The 21,317-nt window shown below is 33.7% G+C and overlaps 1 protein-coding gene and 2 long non-coding RNA genes across 3 annotated transcripts; all 3 read left to right on the plus strand.

Annotated features, from left to right (window-relative positions):
* The first annotated feature begins 664 nt into the window (after window positions 1-664).
* Window positions 665-1,378, plus strand: LOC123895061. Its single transcript, XR_006804084.1, has 2 exons — window positions 665-847; window positions 935-1,378. It is a non-coding gene; the product is annotated as an uncharacterized LOC123895061 (long non-coding RNA).
* Window positions 1,379-8,531: 7,153 nt separating this feature from the next.
* On the plus strand, window positions 8,532-10,798 carry LOC123896452 (protein FAR1-RELATED SEQUENCE 5-like). Its single transcript, XM_045946833.1, has 2 exons — window positions 8,532-10,629; window positions 10,737-10,798. Exons 1-2 carry the CDS (start codon window positions 8,532-8,534, stop codon window positions 10,796-10,798), a joined length of 2,160 nt encoding a protein of 719 aa, XP_045802789.1.
* Window positions 10,799-12,369: 1,571 nt separating this feature from the next.
* LOC123895062 lies at window positions 12,370-14,143 on the plus strand. The gene is made up of 2 exons (XR_006804085.1): window positions 12,370-13,789; window positions 13,901-14,143. It is a non-coding gene; the product is annotated as an uncharacterized LOC123895062 (long non-coding RNA).
* Window positions 14,144-21,317: the final 7,174 nt, after the last annotated feature.

Here is a 21,317-nt window from a genome sequence, read left to right on the forward strand (position 1 = left end):
AGAGATCAACAATGTATGTTCATGGGCCAAAATGGGTTGGGTTTGGAAAAAACCAAAACTCGAACCACATATGATATTCTCAATTAGGTCTAGTAAAATAACCAGAACTTTTTTAACATCACTATTTTTAAATGACAAAAGAAAGTCGAATAGTGATGAGTGAAGACTCGAAGAGGATGATCAGAGAATGCATTGGAATAGTGAATAACAAAAGCGTTAATGTGTTTGTCGTTTTGAATATATACTCATACAACTTGTTTTGGAATTTGACGTATCGAACCTTGAGCTTTTCTCTTTTAATGATCAAACGACAAAAGCAAAACTTTTTTTTGTCTGAATCTAATTTTACCTGAAACCCGATTTTTTTATATAGATTTTTTATTTTAAAATTCATACCCAACTCATTTTTTAAAATTGGATTCGGTGGGTTCGACTGACTCGACCAAATTTTTTCCAACCCATGTAAACGCCTAAGAGATATTAATGGAGGAGTCGAAATCCAAACTTCGGATTTTTGATTTCTCAATAATTAAAACTATGTGTAAGTTTAGCCACTAAATTTACTAAACAAAATGATGAATTGAGTGAACAACAGCGATAAATAAATAGGACACTTAAATGTATCTTAAGAGACATTTAACAAATTTTTTTATGAATGGTTTTTCGCGACTCATCGGCGGTAATAACTATTAATCAAAGTTAATAAAAAATGAAAATTTTTCTTATAAAGTGATCAAACAATTTCTTATTTACTACAAGCAAAGGAGAACAAATATGGCTCAAATTTCATACTTTATTTATACTTTGATTGTATTTCTTTCTCTATTTATTATCGCAGCCAATAGTCGTAAGTCATTTTTCACACTATTTACAAATATCTAATTTATCTTATTTTTCATCGCAATTTAGTAACATTTCTTTTTGTTCATATTAGAAATTACAAGTTCTAGTACTCCCTGCAAGCTACCCCGCCATTGCCCAGCAAATTTGTGTACTGCTCCTCTAATTCGGCAGTGCATTGATCATCTATGTTCGTGTTCGGAAGTATACTCCCTCCATATTTAATTATAAGAAAAAATAAAAATTTGCTTATAATTAAAGACGGAGTAGTAGCAATTAAGTGAAAAACTAAATTTTAGGTTAATTGCAACAATAGGTATAGTTTTTTTTTTATGTTTTTTTTTTATGAAAACTGTATAATTTTATTTAATTAAGTTGTAATGTTGTTATAATTTTTCTCACTTTTATTTGTGTAATAAATTTGTTATTGTTTGTCTTGAAAAGATTAGAAAAATTATATTAACATCCCTTGAGGTCAATTGAATGAAACATACATCTCCTTTAATTATACAGACCTACTGGATATAATTTGACTTTTCGTTTTATTTTTATGATTAGCCTTTTATATTTTTGTAAAGACCTATCTATAATTTTTTTTTTTTTTTAGTCAGGTAGCCTAGTGGCTTGAAATTTCACCTTTATAGCCCAAAAATGAAGGTCTAATTACATAGCATGCACATGGTCATGGCTGTCCATGATAGAGTTAAGCAAAATGTTAATTATTGTTCATAATGCACGGGAAGAAATAAATACGAAAGTAAAAAGTTTAATCATATTGGTTAAGATATACTTCCTCCATCCTAAATTTTGAGGGAAGCATTTATTAAGAAAAAGAAAAATATAATAATTTGAAATATGTTTTTGTGGGTTTTTCTTAAAATAAGTTGCATGGAAAGATGTAAAACAATTCTTATTGGTTGTTGTTTATTGAGAAAATATAATAATTTAAGGAAAAAAAACATATTCTTGAAAATGGTTTTTCTCTTGTAATTTTAGACAAAAAAAAAAAATCCCTTATAATTTGGGACGGGGAAGTATCATATAAAAATTGTCTTGTGGATGGAACAACTCCATACATGACCAATAATTTAAGATCAGAAGGCCTCCACTCCTTCATACAAACAAACTCCAAGCCACTTTAAGTAAATCTTTTGCCAAACAATTGATTTTATTTAACATAAGTTAAATGGATTCTTGATATGAAGCTATGTATTAATAGATTAAGCAGTAATATTTTTAAAATAAAAAGTAAAAGTTGAGAAATGGAGATAAAAGTATAAAAACTGACAACAAAAGATAAGAGAAAATAACAATTCATTATCGGTCTTAAGAGGCAAAAGAGAATGCATATCAAGCTTTTTGGAACAAATAAAGTGACAAAAGTAAATTCATTATCGATCGTAATAAGCTCAAGACCCTTACCATTAAAGAAAATTTAAATTGAATCAAAAGTTTAAATTTATTTAAATGAATGGAAAAGTTGAACCAATTTTTTTGTAACAATTGCAATTTCATTACTCCTCCAATCATAATTATAAGGATGTGTATTGTTCCATCACATATATTAAGAAAAATAGGTTGTGAATTTATTAATTAGTCCATTTTGCATAGTGATATTCTTAAGGTATTATTGGAATATATATTAATGTGCCTACCTTTTTAATTTTTTTTTTTGTCCGGTAGCCTAATGGTTAGACTCTCACACATTTAAATGTGGAGAAATGTGAAATATGGGGTTCTAACCCTGGCCACTCTAATAATGTCTCTGGTAGTATATTAATGTTTTTATTTTCTCTATAGGTAAATTAAGAAACATTGAGATTGAGAGACATCCAAATTACTAGTAGACAACAAAATGACATCTAGTAGCACTAATATACTTCTTTGCTCATAAATTATATATAAAAAAGGGGAAACTATACAAAGTTGGGTGTGTGTGTGGTGGTGGGGGGCATACCTTATCCTGAGAAAAAGCAAACGAAATAAGGAATACGCATTAAAAATATAGGTCCATGTGAAAATTATAAATAAATAAATAAATAAAAAGCATACGTATTAAAATATGAGTAGAACAATAAATCTCACGAGCAATAGATTCTCTCCCGTGGCTTTTCCACTGGAGAGAGTACAGTCATGATTTGTATCATTCAATTGTGTTTAATAATTTTGACCAAATCTAGTTAACCTAGATGGATATAACTGAGATTTCACAAGAATCTTGTGCCACTATAGAGGATGCTCTCAAGTCCAGTAGTTTTTTTTTTTTTTAAAATAAAAAATAAACACTTGTATTTATATGATTATAAATATACATCCCTTTAGAAATTTAAAAAAATAAATAAATAGACATTTGTTTTTATATATGAGTGGAAATATGAGTCCATACGGAAATGTTTTTTTAAAAAATAGGCATGCGTATTAATATATGAACAGAAATATAGGTCCGCGCAAAAATTATAAAAAATGGTCATGTGAATTAATACACAAGTAGAAATATATAGGTCCGCATAGAAATTATAATAAAGTAGCTAGACATGTGTATTAATATATGAGTAAAAATATATGAGAATAAATACATGTCCTCGTAAAAATTATAAAAAATAAACACATGTATTAATATATGAATAGAAATATTGGTCCCCTTAGAAATTATTATAAAAAAAAAAAAGGCATGTGTATTAATATATGAGTAGAAATATAGGTCCCTTAGAAATTATAAATAAAAAAAAAAAAAACATGCGTACTAATATATGAGTAAAAATATAGGTCAGCACAGAAATTATAAAAAAATAAGCATGCTTATTAATATATGAGTAGAAATATAGATCTGCGTAGAAATATATAAATTGTGGATTTTAATATATGAGTAACATTATATGTCCTCGCAGAAATTATCAAAAAATAAGCATGTGTATTTTTAATTTTTTGTTTGTCAAGTAACCTAGTTGCTAGAAATTCCAAGTTTAAGGTGGATAAGTGGGATGACCGGGGTACCACTACAAGAAAAAGTCCATTTTTTGGCGGCTTACACCGCCACCATGTATGTTTATTGTCCAATAATAAAAGCATGTGTGTAGAGTTTTTCTTTTTGTGTCAAGTAGTCTAGTGGCTAGACTCTCATACATTGGGTCAAAAACATAGTCACATGTCTCTTTCTTTATTTAATCTATATATCTATATATAAAGGATGATAAACTTTGAAACCCTAATTGTAAACCCTAATTCATTGGCCAATCAATGCTTAACACATTTGTCTCATGTCCAATTGTATCTTGCCAACATAGGTTTGTTTTCATCCAATTATATCTTGCCACTACTTGCTTCACAAAGTGCTTCACTAAGTCAACTATAACATGCAACCTTCCTTCTATTACTTGCTTCATGTGACATATGTATAGAAGTGAAAAAACAAGTGGCATCATGCATGTATGCCTTCACAAAGTGCTTCACAAAGTCAACTATCATATGCAACCTTCCTTCTATTACTTGCTTCATGTGACATGTGTATAGAAGTGAAAAAACAAGTGGCATCATGCATGTATGCCAATGAACAAGTGTTTTCCATAGATGAATTCATCAACCCTATATAAACCAACTCCTCCTACAATTTCAAACCCACCATTTTCACTTTATCTCCTTCAACTCACACACTCCCTCTTCTTTTTTCATTGAATTCTACTTTTTCTCTCCTCTCTATTCATTCACCTTCTTTCTCTTATCTCTCTCACACCTCTCCATCTCTCCACCTCACTCACATTTCTAATCTCACTCTTACTCACACACACCACACACATCAATTTCTTCCCTCTTTACTAGCCTACATAACATTAACAATATAATTATGGTTATTATTGACACTCATACCTATATTCTTCTATATCTATTTATAAATACTTAAAACAAGCAACTAACATGAGAATTTCAAAATAAATGATTAGACTTTGCATCTACTATGTCAAGAATTAAGAGTATATCAACTCTAAGGACTATGATTATTATTGACAATCATACATAGATTTTTCTATATCTATTTCTAAATTCCTAAAACAATCAACTAACATGAGAATTTCGAAAGAAATGATTAGACTTTGCATCAACTATGTAGAGAATTAAGAGTATATCAACTCTAAGGACTATAATAGAAGTGTAGCAACAAATACATCCCAAAAAATGTAAGAATATTGATTTACTCATAGACCTCCATATTGATTTACTCATAGACCTCCAAATTTTGAGTTACAATACATGAAGAACTATTATAAATTAGAGGTAACTTATGCTTTAATAATAGGTTATGCCTTTTGAAGGTAATCGTTAAAGCTACGGGTTTAATAGAGATACTTGAAGTATATATGGGGTGGGGAGATTAAATATCATATCTCTAATCCTCTTGATTGTGGCGCACGATTGTTGCGACATGATACTATTTCAATTGCGACGTAAATGATGTCCCCCTTTGATAATTCCCGCATGTTCATGACTAACTTTTTCGGCTAATAGCATCCATGATTGGTATATAAATGATGTCCCCCTAAGAAATTTCCATATGCTTATGACTAATTACCTCGGCGCATAACAACCATGATTGGTATAGAAATCACGTTCCGGCGAACCCGTGCAACGCACGGGCAGCCGACTAGTTTACTAAAATACAAAACCAAATTGTAACGTAAGAGAAACAAAATATTGTAAGCATATTTTCTTGATAATGTCACTGCTAGAAACAAGATGAGTGTTGTGATTTTGGAAGAGACAAATTTCAACCGCGCTTCTTCGTGATTTCCACTGTCGTTTTAGAAATAGATTTCATCGGTTGTAGAAACATATTTCCACTGCCCGTTGTAGAAAGACATCATCTTGCGATTCTTGCCGTTATAGAAACAGATCTCGCGATTTCCACTGTCGTTGTAGAAACAGAGAAATAGATCTCACCGTGTTAGCCTGTATTTTCGTCAGGCTCAGATTCATGGAGATTCTGCAATAAATTTTATTAGAGAGTGTGTTGATTCTTTTGAAAGATTTCTTAACTTTTATCATTGTACAATGAAGGGAAATAGTTCGACAAAAGAGATTTTACTAAAAATCTCTCAATTTTGAAATTATATGTTAAGCTAACCTTTTTGTCGAACTCGACACGTGATCGTTTCTGTCGAACCCGACAGTATTGTTGTATCTGTCGAACTCGACACCTTGTTGTGCCTTCTTAGAAATGAGTATTGGGCCTAACTCATCCTTACAAAACCGGCTTGTAAGGTGAGGATTGCCTCTAGTATATAAACACTTAGTCAGGTCATCTCTCAACCGATGTGGGACTCTTAACACACTCCCTCACGCCCAGCACTATTGGGCTTGGTGCGTGGATATAAACGGTAGGTGGCCCGATAACGGAAACCTGATAACAGGTGGCCCAACGGATCGTGGAGAGGCTCTGATACCATCTTAGAAATGAGTATTGGGCCTAACTCATCCTTACAAAACCGGCTTGTAAGGTGAGGATTGCCTCTAGTATATAAACACTTAGTCAGGCCATCTCTCAACCGATGTGGGACTCTTAACATGCCTGTCGAACTCGACAATGCTTTTATGTATCTATCGAACTCGACATATGGCAGTCCCTGTCGAACTCGATATTTTCTTTGTATGTGTCGAGCAAAGATGGTTTATTGGATCATGCAGGAAACGTACACTGCACAGGAAGGCTTTGCTTTGTGGACTTAGCAAAATTTTAAGGATTGTTTCGTTGCCTAGATCGACTTCGACAGCTGTCAAAGTTCAAATATCAGAAGACATGCAGTCCAAGACACATGTCTAGATTTTAGCATTAGGATTGTATTTCCTTTGTCTGTATATATAGAAGTTTTTCATATGAAAAACGGTCACAAATTCACATATTAAAAATCCTGCAAAAAACTCACAATGCTCACACTGTCGAGAAAATTGAGTGTCGAAAGGAAAAAGTATGATTCTGTGAACCATCTTATTAAACTCTTTACAAATTCAATGCAAAGTTTATTATTTCAGTCATTATGTCGAATGAAATTATTGTCTTCCTTTTATTGATTTCTGCAAAAGTTTTCATTATCACTTGTTTTACATTAAAACATTTTCAAACATTGATAACTTCAAATAAGTGATGAATGTTCATACTTTCTCAAAATTTACGCACATGCTATGTCCTGAGATTTACTAGTTGATCTCTCAAGCAAGAAATTTAAACTAGCGTTTGTTTACAAAAAATCAGTGTAAACACACAGTTGTAGAAACAAATTTTCACCGCAGTTGTAGAAACATATCATCTTGCCGTTGTAGAAACAGATCTCGCGATTTCCACCGTCGCTTGTTCGCGATGGAAGCTCTAACAAATCTGTTACAAGTAGCTCTAACAAATCTGATATTTTTCTTCTTCTTGTGCGACAGCTGAGTAACATTGAGAGAGGATGAGAGGTAGTTGGTGATGGTGAATGGAGATGAAAACATTGCAGAGAGAGATGATGAGAGGTGGAAGAATGTCCGACACATTTTTCTTTTTCTTTTTCTCATCAGTGGAAGGATGATAAGATAGGATTCATGAGAGCATGAGATGAAAACATGTGCTGCAACTGATTTTTCTTTTTTATACAAATTTGTAGAATAAAAAAATTGATAATATGTCACACACTTATCGGCGGCATTGGCCGTCATTAAGCGGAAGAATGCTTTGTTCAATATTATCAGCGGCTTAAGCCGCCAATAAATTATACATCATTTTTAAAAATATATTTTTTTAATGTTGTGAGGGTTTTTTCTAACTTACTGAAGGCTTAGGCTGCCAGTAACATATTGAGGGTTTAAGCCCTTAGTAAGTGTTATTCAAATTTGCTAGTAAATAGGTGTTTTCTTGTAGTTTACGAACCTCGACCCCTGCATATATAATGCAATGTCCTTGTTAACCATGAGCCATACTCATAGAACAATAAGCATATGTATTAATATTGAGGAGAAATATAAGTCTGCGTTAAAAAAAATTAAAGAAAAAAGTAGACATAAATTGACCCTTTTTAAAAAAAAAAATACTTGTTAACTTGAACTTATGTTAACAATGTGACTAATTATCGGGATGGATAAATGGGTAAAATCTAATGTGATTTTTTTAAAAAAAAATAGATATAAATTGGCCCTTTTTAAAATAAATAAATAAATAAATAAATAAATAATTGGTAATTTAACCTTATTTTAACAATGTGACTAATTATAGGGATGGATAAGAGAAATTCTTAGGTGAGTACTCACCTAAGCATTAATTATTAGGCACGACCAATCATAAAATTACAACTCATTAATATATTAAATAATTCTAAATAAATAATAGAGTATTAATAAGAGCAAATCTTAACAAATCTTGGAAAATAAGGAAATAATAAAACTCACGCACTAGGTTGTTATTAGCAGTTTTATTCCCTCTAAATTGTCATGTTGCCGTCAAAACCAAAACAAGGAGAAAGCTGGACTGTTTTCCTTAGGGTACTTCTCTTCTTTATACATCATCTATATTATTGTTTCTATGTTTCTTTCTATTTACATGGTTGAATGTCCATATTCTTTTTCTTCTTTTTTATTGTTATAAACCGTACATAGATTATTTCATCATAGAATTATACATTTATTTTCTTTCACGCCATTTAAAATACAATTATATTATTTGTAGGAAAAATATGGAAATTGATGGATCTAAAGAAATTTTTCTTGGTCAAGTTGTGAATAATAAGGATGAGGCCTACGACTTGTATCAAGAACATGCCTTCAAAATGGGTTTTAGCGTACGTAAGGGGAGGGAGTTATATTATGATAATGAGAAGAAACAAACACGCTCAAAAGAATATTATTGTTCTAAACAAGGGTTTAAGAACAACAAACTCGAAGGTGAAGTGTCTTATGAGAGAGCAGATTCAAGAACAAATTGTAATGCTATGGTGAAATTTAATGTGAGCAAGGAAGGTTTATATACAATAACCAAGTTGGTATTGAATCACAATCATGAGTTTGTACCTCCTGAGCAAAGACATATGCTACGTTCTATGAGAAATTTGTCAAATGCCAAAGGTGATGTCATAAAGTCCATGGTGAATTCTGGTATGAAAGTTACAAATGTTTGGAGTTATCTTGGTGAAGAAGTTGGAGGATTTAATAATCTTGGTATAACTTTGAAAGATATGCACAATTATGTCTACACAGAAAAGTTGAAGTCAATTGAAGCTGGTGATGCTCAAGCTTTAGTTAACCATTTACAAAATAGACAAGCACAAGATATCATGTTCTACTACAGTGTGCAGTTAGATCAGGAATCACGTTTGACCAATGTCTTTTGGAGAGATGGTAAATCTAAAATTGATTATGACTGTTTTGGAGATGTTGTTGTTTTTGATACTACTTATCGTACTAATAAATACAATTTGATTTGTGCTCCATTTGTTGGTGTAAACCATCATTGGCAAAATGTCATGTTTGGTTGTGCCTTTTTATTTGATGAAACCGCCACTTCTTTTACTTGGTTGTTCAAGGTGTTTTTGGAGAGTATGGAAAACAATCAACCAAAAACTATCTTTACGGATCAAGATTCAGCTATGGCAAAAGCAATTAAAGAGGTAATGCCAAATGCATGTCATCGATTATGTTTGTGGCATATAGCTAAAAATGCTCCTTCACATTTAGGATCTCTCAAATCTAATCCGAAATTTCAAAGCTTGCTTAATAAATGCATGACTGGTTGTGATTCCGAAGAAGAATTCCAAAACACTTGGGATGGAATGCTAAAAGAGTTTGACCTTCATGACCATCCATGGTTAAGTAACATGTACAAAATTCGTCATAAGTGGAGCACTGCATATAGTAATAATGTATTCTCTGCTGGTATCAAGTCTTCTCAAAGGAGTGAGAGTACAAACAGTGTATTGGGTAATATTGCAGGGAAAACAACAAGTCTCACTGATTTTTTAGTAGCATTTGAGAAGATGGTGAAAAAGTGGCGACAATTAGAAGTTGAGAAAGAATTCAAAAATAGCCAAAGTGCACCCCCTCGTGTGATAAATATCAGTGAAACTTTACGACATGCATCTAAGATATATACTCACAAAATCTTCAAATTTTTTTTGAAAGAATATCTTGATGGAACAGGTGGAAGCACTTCTATAGAGATTGGTCAACGTGATAATGTGTCATATCATGAAGTGATATTTAACCATGTGTCCAATAAAAAATATATGGTGACTTTAGACTCCTCCACCGGGATGATCAGTTGCAGCTGCCACAAGTTTGATTCCATGGGCATTCTTTGTAGTCATGCTTTGCGAATTTATAACATTAAAGGTATTTTAAAAATACCTGACAATTACTTCTTAAGAAGATGGTCGAAAAATGCAAGGTCTCAAATTTATGAGCAAAGGAGTTCTGAAGAAGACTCTACCTCCAATTCAATGATCAATGGTGATGACGCTGGTATTCTTTACCGCAATGCTATTATGAAATCATTTTACAATCTAGTTTTGGAGTCTCAAGACCACAAAGAAGCTCAACAAATCATGTGGGAATTGCTCAATATGGGATTTGAGAGGGTTCGACAGTGTATTGGCAAGTCTAATTCAAAATCAAATGCAGAAACCACAAAGAACAATTTCATGCAAAATGAAGAAAATGAATGTGCTCCAATTTGTAATCCGCCTTTAGCAAAGACTAAAGGAATGTCTGATACTCGCAAGAAAGGACATTTTGAGAAAAGAAAGCGAACAACGACAAAAGCAAAAAAACAAAATAAAGGTTAGGGATCAGATTTTCACTTTTTTATGAAGTATATTTTAATTGTATTCTTATATGTTAAAATTAAATACTTCCATTTAAGAATTTCTCTTTGTTTATATTTACAGAGAAACAAAATGAAGACATTTTGGGTGGTACGAATAATCATGTGAGGGAGCCAATGTTTTAGAATGGCTCATGTTTCTTTGAGTGCACCTGTTCAGGTATATCTTATTTAATAATTTTATTGGCTTAATATTATTCACATGTATATTTTAGCTAATACCAATTTTTACTCTCTTTGATAGCAACATCCTTTAGCTTTTGGTTTGAATGCTTCAATTCCCTCTAATAACGTCTTATATGGAATGAACTCGACCAATTATTTAAATCAGGTAGAGTGATCAATATATGCATTATATTATTTGCATCCAGTGATATATGCTTCCTTTAATAATTAATATTGATATTCACTTCTGATAATTACTTTTTTTTACAGGAACCTTACCATTATAGTTGGTTGCCTCCAAGTAGCAGTACTGATCAAGACAAACAAGGATAATTTGTTCTTAGCATCAAAGATCAAACTATTGAATGGCATTTGACATAATTTTTGTTTTGCATTTACATTTAGCAATTTTAATTATAAGTTATAATTAGATGAAGACAATTTTATTTTGAAGGATATTTTAATTTATTTTACTACAATATTATTGCTCTACTATTTGCTAAGTACACCGAGTTTTACTGATTTTTTATGTCTATTTTAAGTTGTGATTATAGTTTGGTACATATTCATATATAGACTCTATTTCACAATGCTAAGTTTTGAGTTCATAGCTTATGGCTTATAAGTTTATATGATAAGACCTGTTTGATAACATTATTTTCTCACGAGCTTATTTTACTAGGTACATGCACGTATTTTTATAAGCTAATTCAATTTGCTTATAACTTATTAATTTTTCTCCCAAATTCTTACTTAAAAAAATAAATATTAATTAAATATATTAATTTTTTATTTCATTTCATATTCATAAACTAATTCAACCGTTATTTTTACCGAACATCACAAATTAAATCAATTTTTTTGTGTCACCACATCCACACATACAAATTGTGAGGGAATATAACTTACTAAAAATTTGGCGCAAAAACAAATCAAGTTGGCATGAGTTTCATTATTTCCTTATTTTCCAAGATTTGTTGAGATTTGCTCTTATTAATACTCTATTATTTATTTAGAATTATTTAATATATTAATGAGTTGTAATTTTATGATTGGTCGTGCCTAATAATTAATGCTTAGGTGAGTACTCACCTAAGAATTTCTCGATGGGTAAATGGGTAAAATCTAATGTATCTTCTTTTATTATATTTATATAGATTATTTTTCTTTTGATAGGTTTTGTTGCCTATCATGAAAAGTTAAAAGAGAAATAAAAAATATTTATTGAAGGCTACTTGACAAAAAAAATTATTAAATATAAAGTGGTGCATTGAGCAAAAGAGACACACATGACACATTTAATAATTATTTTATTTTATGAATGGTTTTTTACATGTCTTAAGCGCTAAATATTATTTAATTGAAATTAGAAAATCTTGAAATTTTTTCGTATAAAGTGATCAAAATAATATCTATTTATTACATACAAAGGAGGAAAAATATGGCTCAAATTCCATATCATTTTTATGTTTTGATCATATTTCTTTCTCTATTTCTTGTTAAAACCACTAGTAGTAGTCGTAGTAGTAAGTCATTTAACACACCATTTACAAATATCTAATGTATCTTATATGAAATATTTCATCACTTTTTGGTAACAATTCTTTTGTTCTTTTCAGACGTTATAAATACCAGTATTCCCTGCAATATGCCCTATGATTGTCGCGAAATTACTTGTATTGCTCCTAAAGTTCCGTGGTGTGTTAATTGTTATTGTACATGCGTTTAGGATCAAAATAATTTTATATTGTCCGTTTTCGGGTAACCCCTTAGTTGAAGAGTCACTTTGCAACATAGAGGTACTTGATTCGAAACTTGGCATTAGCAAAAAAAAAAAAATTATATTGTTTGTAACTATATAATTTTATTAATACATTGTAATATTGGTACTCTTATATATAATTTTTACACACTTTTATTTATATTTCTTGACCTTCCAATATTGGTTTAATTAAGATTGCAATAATAAAGATTAGGTTTGGTTTAGTTATATTAGATTTGGGTAGTATATATATGAAATTATAGGTTCAACCTCATTGTCTCAAATCTGTAACAAAAAATATGTGGTTGTGTCACAGTTAAGTTCTCTGTTTGGAGAAGGGTCTGTTTGTAAAATAAAATTAAAAAATGTGCAATAAATTTGTTATTGTCATTTGGAGAAGGACCTTTGTTGAATAAATTAAAAGTGTGCCATAAATTTGTTTTGTCTTAAGCAAATCATGTTATGAATTTATTTAAACTAGTGTATGAGGCCGTGCTAAAGTACGAAAAATAAAGGAGGTTTGGGTATTAAGAATCTTGATTTGTTCAATCAAGCTTTACAATGCAAATGGAAGTGGAGAGGGCTAAGTGAAGATAACACTTTGTGGTGCAAGTTACTGGTGTATAGATATGGGTCAATGGCTGGAAATTTTCTTCTAGATGTCAACAAGAATGTTAGAGCTCAATCCATTTGGTGGCGAGACATCTTAAGGATAGGAGGTGCAGAGAGCGGAGGTTGGTTCAAATCCAACGTGTGCAATAGGATCCGGCAATCTTATCCGTTTTTGGCAAGAAATATGGTTAGGTCATGAAAGTTTCATGAATTTATTCCCTCAATTGTATGCAAAATCGTTGCAACCTGATGCTCCTATAACTGCGTTCGGTTCTTGGAGTGATGATAATTGGACTTGGAGTTTTGATATGGATGCTGCAACTGAGATGTCGATTTTGTTAGCAGATATTAGGCCTAAGAAGGAATGCTTGGATCATCGAAAATGGCTCATGAACCATGCCGGTATGTTTACGGTAAAATCAGCATATTGTTTCTTGCAAAATCGTGATTCATTTTTGACTATTAATAGTAATGTGGTGGATGCGCTGCAAGATTTATGGGTGAACGATGTACCGTCTAAAGTGAACATATTTGGATGAAGATTGTTATTAGCACGACTTCCGACCCGTATGGCTTTGGTAAGAAAAGGAATTATCAATAATCCATGTGAGTTTTGTTGTGTGTAATTTGCTTTAGAGAAGAAGAAGACATAGATCATTTATTTTTTAATTGTTTTGTCTCAATTAAAGTTTGGAAGAAAATTTATAAGTGGATGGCTGTGGATTTCATCCCCTTTGAGGAAGGGTGGAAGCACTTCATGTCTTTTGTTGATTTGGTGACGAGTAAGAGACTTGCTAAAACCCGTCATGTCATTTGGTTAGCAACTACTTGGAGCATATGGCGTACTCGGAATAATATTGTGTTTCGAGGAGATGTGTTTAATTTGGATGCTTTGATAGATCAAATTATCTTTATTTCTTGGTTTTGGTTTATAGGTCGTTTGAGAGTTAATACTTCTTTTGTATTTTCTGATTGGTGTAACGATCCGTTAGTTTGCATTGATAGCATCTAATGGTTTTCGTTTGAATTGTAAGGGTTGAGTGCATCTTGTACTCCTTATAATTCAATTTTTGCTTATAAAAAAATACGAAAAATAAAATAACTATAAAATTTAAAGTCAATATGCATAAGTATATATTTAGGTTTTGTTGACATATAAGTTAGCATAAATAGACTATAAAGTTAACAGTAATATTCAATGTTTTAAAAATTCAACCATACAATTCACTAGTTGAATGGAGAACTGGTCTGGATAACTTCAAAAAATTGAAGGTTTGTAGAAACCCGGAAAAAATCGTCATAACAGGTCTGAATTTTACTTGGCTTACTTTTTTAACTAGTTATTCCGTTCATAATTTTCTAACAATATATAATTTAAGCTTGATTAAAGAGGCTTAAATGTTGTGAAAGTGAAAATAGCAATTAAAGAATTGTGTTGGGATTATATATATCTGATCGTGTTGACCAGAATGATGCGACTTCGCCGGCGTTTGCGGTGGTTGAAAGCGTTGAGACCCCTGTTGAAGCGGAGGGGGGTTGTGTACCTGCAGGCACTCCGACGCTCAAGTCAGTTTGTGTTTTAGAGGTTTTCTTAGCTATCAAAATGCGTACCTTGCAAATGAAGTGGAGATGCATATATATAGCCCCCAGCGCTGGGCTAAGGCCCTTGATGGCATTAATGGCCATCAAGTGGCTGCCGGAAAACGGCTTGGAGGCCTTGATGAGCAGTAAATGCTCATCATTCCGGTTCACGGCCGTTACGATACGCAAGGGTATCTGACCGTTAGGACGTGCTCGGATGGTCTATGTGTTCGACACCCTCTGACGCTCGAGCTCTGAGCTCGGCCCAGAACAGGAGCCCCCCAAGTCGTTATGCTCGTAGGCGAGGGTAATGACTTGAAGCTTTACCGATTCATCTCGATTTGCCGAACATAACAGATCCGAGTTGGGCAGCTGAATTTTCGCAGTGTCCCTGTGGTCAAAGTCAAGCTTTGGAAAGGAAAAATCGTTTATTCCAAGTGGTCAATCCTAGGTTTCCGCAGCCGCCTCTCGCATTTATGGGATGTCAGGTGTAGTGACTGGTCCTTTGGGCGGCAAGTTTTACTATAAATACTTGCTTACCCTTTGGCTTCCCATGTCCTGGGTTTGAAGGCTAGCAATGGATAATAGGGATTCCAAGAAGGTTGTTGCTGATGGGATGTAAAAACTGCCTTCCTTAATGGGAGTCTCCTTGAGGATGTGTATATGACACAACCTGAAGGCTTTTGCATTCCAGGAGAAGCCAAAAAGATATGCAAATTACAGCGATCAATCTACGGATTGAAGCAAGCTTCCAGAAGTTGGAATCTTCGTTTTGATGAAACTGTAAAACAGTACGGATTCATTCAAAATGAAGATGAGCCTTGTGTTTACAAGAAGGTTAGTGGGAGCATAGTCGCATTCCTAGTATTATATGTAGATGACATATTACTAATAGGAAACGACATCCCTACCTTGCAACAAATTAAAACTTGGTTAGGGAATTGCTTTTCTATGAAAGATCTGGGTGAAGCAGCCTATATATTAGGAATAAGAATCTATAGAGATAGATCACAAAAACTGCTTGGCCTGAGCCAGAGTACATACATAGATAAAGTGTTAAAACGCTTTAATATGCATGATTCCAAGAAAGGATTCATTCCTATGCAACATGGCCTATGTCTTTCAAAGACACAGTCTCCTTCATCTAAAGAAGAAAGAGACCGCATGAGTAAGATCCCTTATGCATCGGCTATAGGATCTATCATGTATGCCATGATATGTACTCGACCAGATGTTTCATATGCCTTAAGCGCAACAAGCCGTTATCAGTCTGATCCTGGTGAGGCTCATTGGGTGGCTGTCAAGAACATCCTTAAATACTTAAGGAGGACTAAAGACTCATTCCTAATATATGGAGGCCAAGAAGAGCTAAATGTAATTGGTTACACTGATGCTAGCTTCCAAACAGATAGGGATGACTTTAGGTCGCAATCAGGCTATGTGTTTTGCATAAATGGTGGCGCTGTGAGCTGGAAGAGTTCAAAGCAAGATACAGTTGCTGATTCTACAACCGAAGCTGAGTACATCGCTGCATCAAATGCAGCAAAGGAAGCTGTTTGGATAAAGAAGTTCATTACTGAACTTGGCATATTCCCTAGTATTGTGGATCCCATTGAATTATTTTGTGACAACAATGGTGCAATCGCACAAGCTAAGGAACCTAGATCTCACCAAAAGTCCAAACACATACTCAGGCGCTATCATCTTATTCGAGAAATAATTGATAGAGGAGATGTGAAAATATGCAGAGTACCAACACTTGACAATGCTGCTGATCCACTTACAAAGCCTCTTGCTCAGCCGAAGCATGAGGGCCACACTAGGGGCATAGGTATTAGGAGTATGCCTGATTGGCTCTAGTGCTAGTGGGAGATTGTTGGTGTAAGCCCTAGAGGCCAATTACTTATAATTGAATAATAGATGTATTGAATAATTTACTTATCAAATAAAAGGCTTTTCTTTATTTATTTTATATATGATAAAATGATAAAGTCCCTAGAATAGTCAGTTCACTTATGGAACGTTAAGTATGACTTAATCGTGAGATTCCATTAAATATAAGAACACTATTCTTAAACATATCCATAGTCAAGTTTTATTGTGAAATGGGATAACGATAAAGCATAAAGACTATTATGTTGGTAGACTGATGATCATATCTCACTGATCATGGATAATGAGTTATCAAGTCTTCACATAGATATAAATGTTAAGGGTAACTTTATATCGGATTGACCCACCATGAGAATACTACATAGAGTGTTATGAAATGTCATAAGTTTTCTCATAGTGATAAAAGGTGTATTCCACCCTTCGACCTGAAACCACTATGTACCCTAGATGCAGGAGTGTAATACCTTGTTGTCATTCAAACGTTATCCGTAACTGGATAATTATAAAGATGGTTGATGGGTATCCCACGAATCATGCTGAGGGACATGAGTGACCTAGATGGAATTTGTCCCTCCTACATAACGGGAGATATGTCTATGGGCCCAATATTGAACTAGACAAGGATGACATACTATGCCTTGTGTTCAATATAGACATGAGGACAAAAGGGTAATTGTGCACAAGATATTTATCACGGAAAGGTTAGTCAGATCACGTGACATTCCTATGACTTGGGTAACAGTGATGTGTTGCTAGATACCGCTCACTGTTTATAATATTACGATTAATATTATTGCCAACGTCATAAGAACCTACAGGGTCACACACATAAGGACAGTTAAGAAGGGAAAAATAAGTAAGACTTATTGTGGGGGTGCAGTTAGTGAAAAATGGTTATTGGGCTTGAGAAGCCCAATTTTGTGTAAACTAAAGACCTCATAAGAAACTCTATAAATAGAGCCTTATGAAGTTCAGAAGTTACACTTTTTGAAACCCTAACTGAGTTTAGAAAAATTCTGAATTTCTCTAAACCCTAAACCGCACAAAATTCCCTCAGCCTTCATCCAAGAACAGCTAGCACTGTGAGATCGAAGGTTTCTGTTCGTGTGGACTAAGTGGAGGTGCTGCAAGTGCGGTGCTTGTGATCGATAAAGGCGGCCACAGTTTTGTTCTTCAAAGGTAATATTCTAGACCTGATCATGCTCATTCACAAGAATCCATTGATGGGAAATCTTAATTTTAAAATTCCGCTGCGTTTATAAAAGTGTTTTATGAAACAATTTCCCAACAGTGGTATCAGAGCCACTTGTGAAACCATGAATCGGTTTGCTGTTTCATTACTGTTTTATTAATATGATTTTGAATCGGTATTAATAATAAGAACAACAAGGATTAATAAAATTTGATTGATCGGTTTAAAATATATATGTGATATATATTTCTGATACGACGCATCAGTGTATGTGATACATTGATCGTGTCATTCATTCGAATGTTTGAGTGATTGGCGTTTAATTTGGATGATTGTGAGCGTGAGCTTCGGAACCGTTTATGGTGAAGCATCATATATCCGATCGTTCATCTAGAACTAGCAGTCCTGAAACGTTTTGATGAATGGTGGTTGTATTAGGGTTTATAACAATACAAGTGTTGTGTTGTTATATAAACAGAACATATTGTTCATTGAAAGTTTTAAGTGATTGTCGTGAGCATGAATGATTGTGAGCGTGAGCTTCGGAACCGATAACTGGTGAAGCATCATATATCCAATCGTCTATGGTGAACAAAATCCTGAAACGTTTTGATGAATGATTACTGTAACAATACAAGGTGATCAATCATAGTCTTTTATTAATTGGACTAATGTAATAATAATAAATTGTGTGTTTATTGTTATTAAAGTTGCATGATGAATGGTTATGGCCTTAGTTCTTTTTCGTTTTATTTGGGATTTTAAATACGGCCTGCGTGTCGTGCCTCTCTTATATTTTCTTGATGTAATTTCTTTTCTCATCTCACTCCCTCGTATGAACACGAGTTTCTTGTAGTGATGTAATATAAGATTAGCAAATAGGACAGGAAGGACATCAATGAAGATCTATCTTGGAGAAGTATAGGTCATTCTTAGATATAGCATAGGTTCTCTCAATGGCTTGAGGGAACAATTACGCTAGGGGCCATAACCATATCATTTTATTATATTATGTATGTTGATGCATGTTATGAATGGAGTGACGTCATTGTATGTAAGCCGTGGTAAGGTGAGATCAAATTATTTATAAAAGCCCTCAAAGGAATTAATATTAAGTTTTATTGCTTTCCAACGAATAGCGCCCTTCAAGATCAATATCGATCAATGTAGGTTTTGCCAACGCGAAGTGCATTGTCAATATTGATAAGTTGCGGTGAGGTAATTTATTTATCCGATCGCTATTTAATGGGTCTAACTTAACTAAAGAAAGTATAATAAGATTATATAACTTTAGAAGCAAGTATTGGGTTATTCCATGTGATGGATTAGAATAAGTGTTATTCACCCAATAGAAAGGATATGAGAGTTGTATGAGATACAATTGGAAAGGAGTTTCCTACCTAAATAACTAAGTTTTGTGTAATCAGCCCAACGCTGACTTAAAACGAAGTGAAATATGGATCTCATTCTCACTAGAAAATCTTCCAACGGGATTTTCCGAATCAAATGTCGAGGGTCATTTGTTTTGAGTAAAATAGTGAGAGAGCATGTTTAATTAAAGGCCTAATTAAATGTGTATTAAAATTGTTCAATACTTATATTTTCACTTTTATAATTGTAGATCACCATGTCAAACACCAATACTTCGAACAACATTTTGCGAAGCATTCTTGACAAAGAGAAATTGTCTGGGACAAATTTTCTTGATTGGCATCGTAACTTGAGGATAGTCCTCATGCACGAGAAAAAGCTGTATGCTATTGAGGAACCCCAACCTAACCCTGAGGATGAACCTGCCGCCAATGCTCCAAAGGCACAAAGGGATGCTTATCAGAAGCGTCTTGATGATGCCATGGATGCAAAGTGCCTCATGCTGGCTACCATGACCTCTGAGCTTCAGAAGCAACATGAGGACATGAATGCGTTCGATATGATCGAACACTTGAAAACGCTCTATCAAGAGCAAGCCAGGATTGAGAGGTTTGAGGTTTCCAAAGCCCTGTTTTCAGCCAAGCTATCTGAGGGATCTCTAGTAAGTCCACATGTGCTCAAGATGATTGGGTACGTGGGGAACTTAGAAAAATTGGGATTTCCACTTGGAAATGAGCTTGCAACTGATCTGATCTTGCAATCGTTGCCGGAGAGTTTTAATCAGTTTGTTCTGAACTTCACCATGTCGGACATGGAGAAGACTCTGCCACAACTGCTAGGCATGTTGAGGCAAGCTGAGCAGAATATGAAAACAAAAGGGAAGTCCAACCATGTTCTTATGATTGGCAATGGAAACAAAGGGAAGGGCAACAAAGGGAAGGGAGTCAAAGGGAAGGGCAAGGAAGTTGCCAAACCCAAACCTACCCCTAAAGCCTTGAAGCCCACTGGGGGAGTTGCAAAGGAGGGTAGGTGCTTCCACTGTAACAAGACTGGACATTGGAAGAGGAACTGCCCAAAATACCTGGAAGATAAAAAGAATGGAGTAGAGAGCTCTAATTCAGCAGGTATCTTTGTTATTGAAATTAATTTATCTACTTCTTCTACATGGGTATTAGATACCGGATGTGGTTCTCACATTTGTACTAATGTGCAGGGGCTGCAAAGGAGTAGAGGATTGGCTAAAGGTGAAGTCGACCTACGAGTGGGAAATGGAGCAAGAGTTGCCGCATTAGCTGTAGGAGTTTATAATTTGACTTTACCTTCTGGTTTAATAATACAGTTAGAGAACTGTTTTTATGTACCTGCCATTAGCAGGAATATTATTTCTGTTTCTTGTTTGGATAAACTTGGCTTTTCATTTACAATAAAGAACAATTGTTGCTCCATTTATTTAAATGATATTTTTTATGCCACAGCACAAATGAGTAATGGATTATATATTCTTGATCTTGAAATGCCAATATATAACATTGATACAAAAAGGATTAAACCTAATGAGTTAAATCCTACATACCTTTGGCACTGTCGTTTAGGCCATATAAATGAGAAACGCATTTCCAAGCTCCATAAAGATGGGCTCTTGGATTCATTTGATTATGAATCTTTTGAAACATGCAGATCTTGCTTATTGGGAAAAATGACAAAGACCCCATTCACTGGTAAAGGTGAAAGGGCAAGTGATCTTTTGGCTCTCATACATACTGATGTATGTGGACCATTGAACACACATGCTAGAGGAGGTTTTCAATACTTCATCACATTTACTGATGACTACAGTAGATATGGATATGTGTATCTAATGAAGCATAAATCCGAATCCTTTGAAAAATTCAAAGAATTTAAAAATGAAGTACAAAACCAACTAGGAAAGAAAATCAAAATCCTTCGATCAGATCGAGGAGGTGAGTATTTAAGCCTAGAGTTTGATGACCATCTAAAAGAGTGTGGGATCTTATCCCAACTCACTCCTCCTGGAACACCACAATGGAATGGTGTGTCTGAGAGAAGAA

This window comes from Trifolium pratense, linkage group LG7 (assembly GCF_020283565.1).
Source record: "Trifolium pratense cultivar HEN17-A07 linkage group LG7, ARS_RC_1.1, whole genome shotgun sequence".
Taxonomy (NCBI): domain Eukaryota; kingdom Viridiplantae; phylum Streptophyta; class Magnoliopsida; order Fabales; family Fabaceae; genus Trifolium; species Trifolium pratense.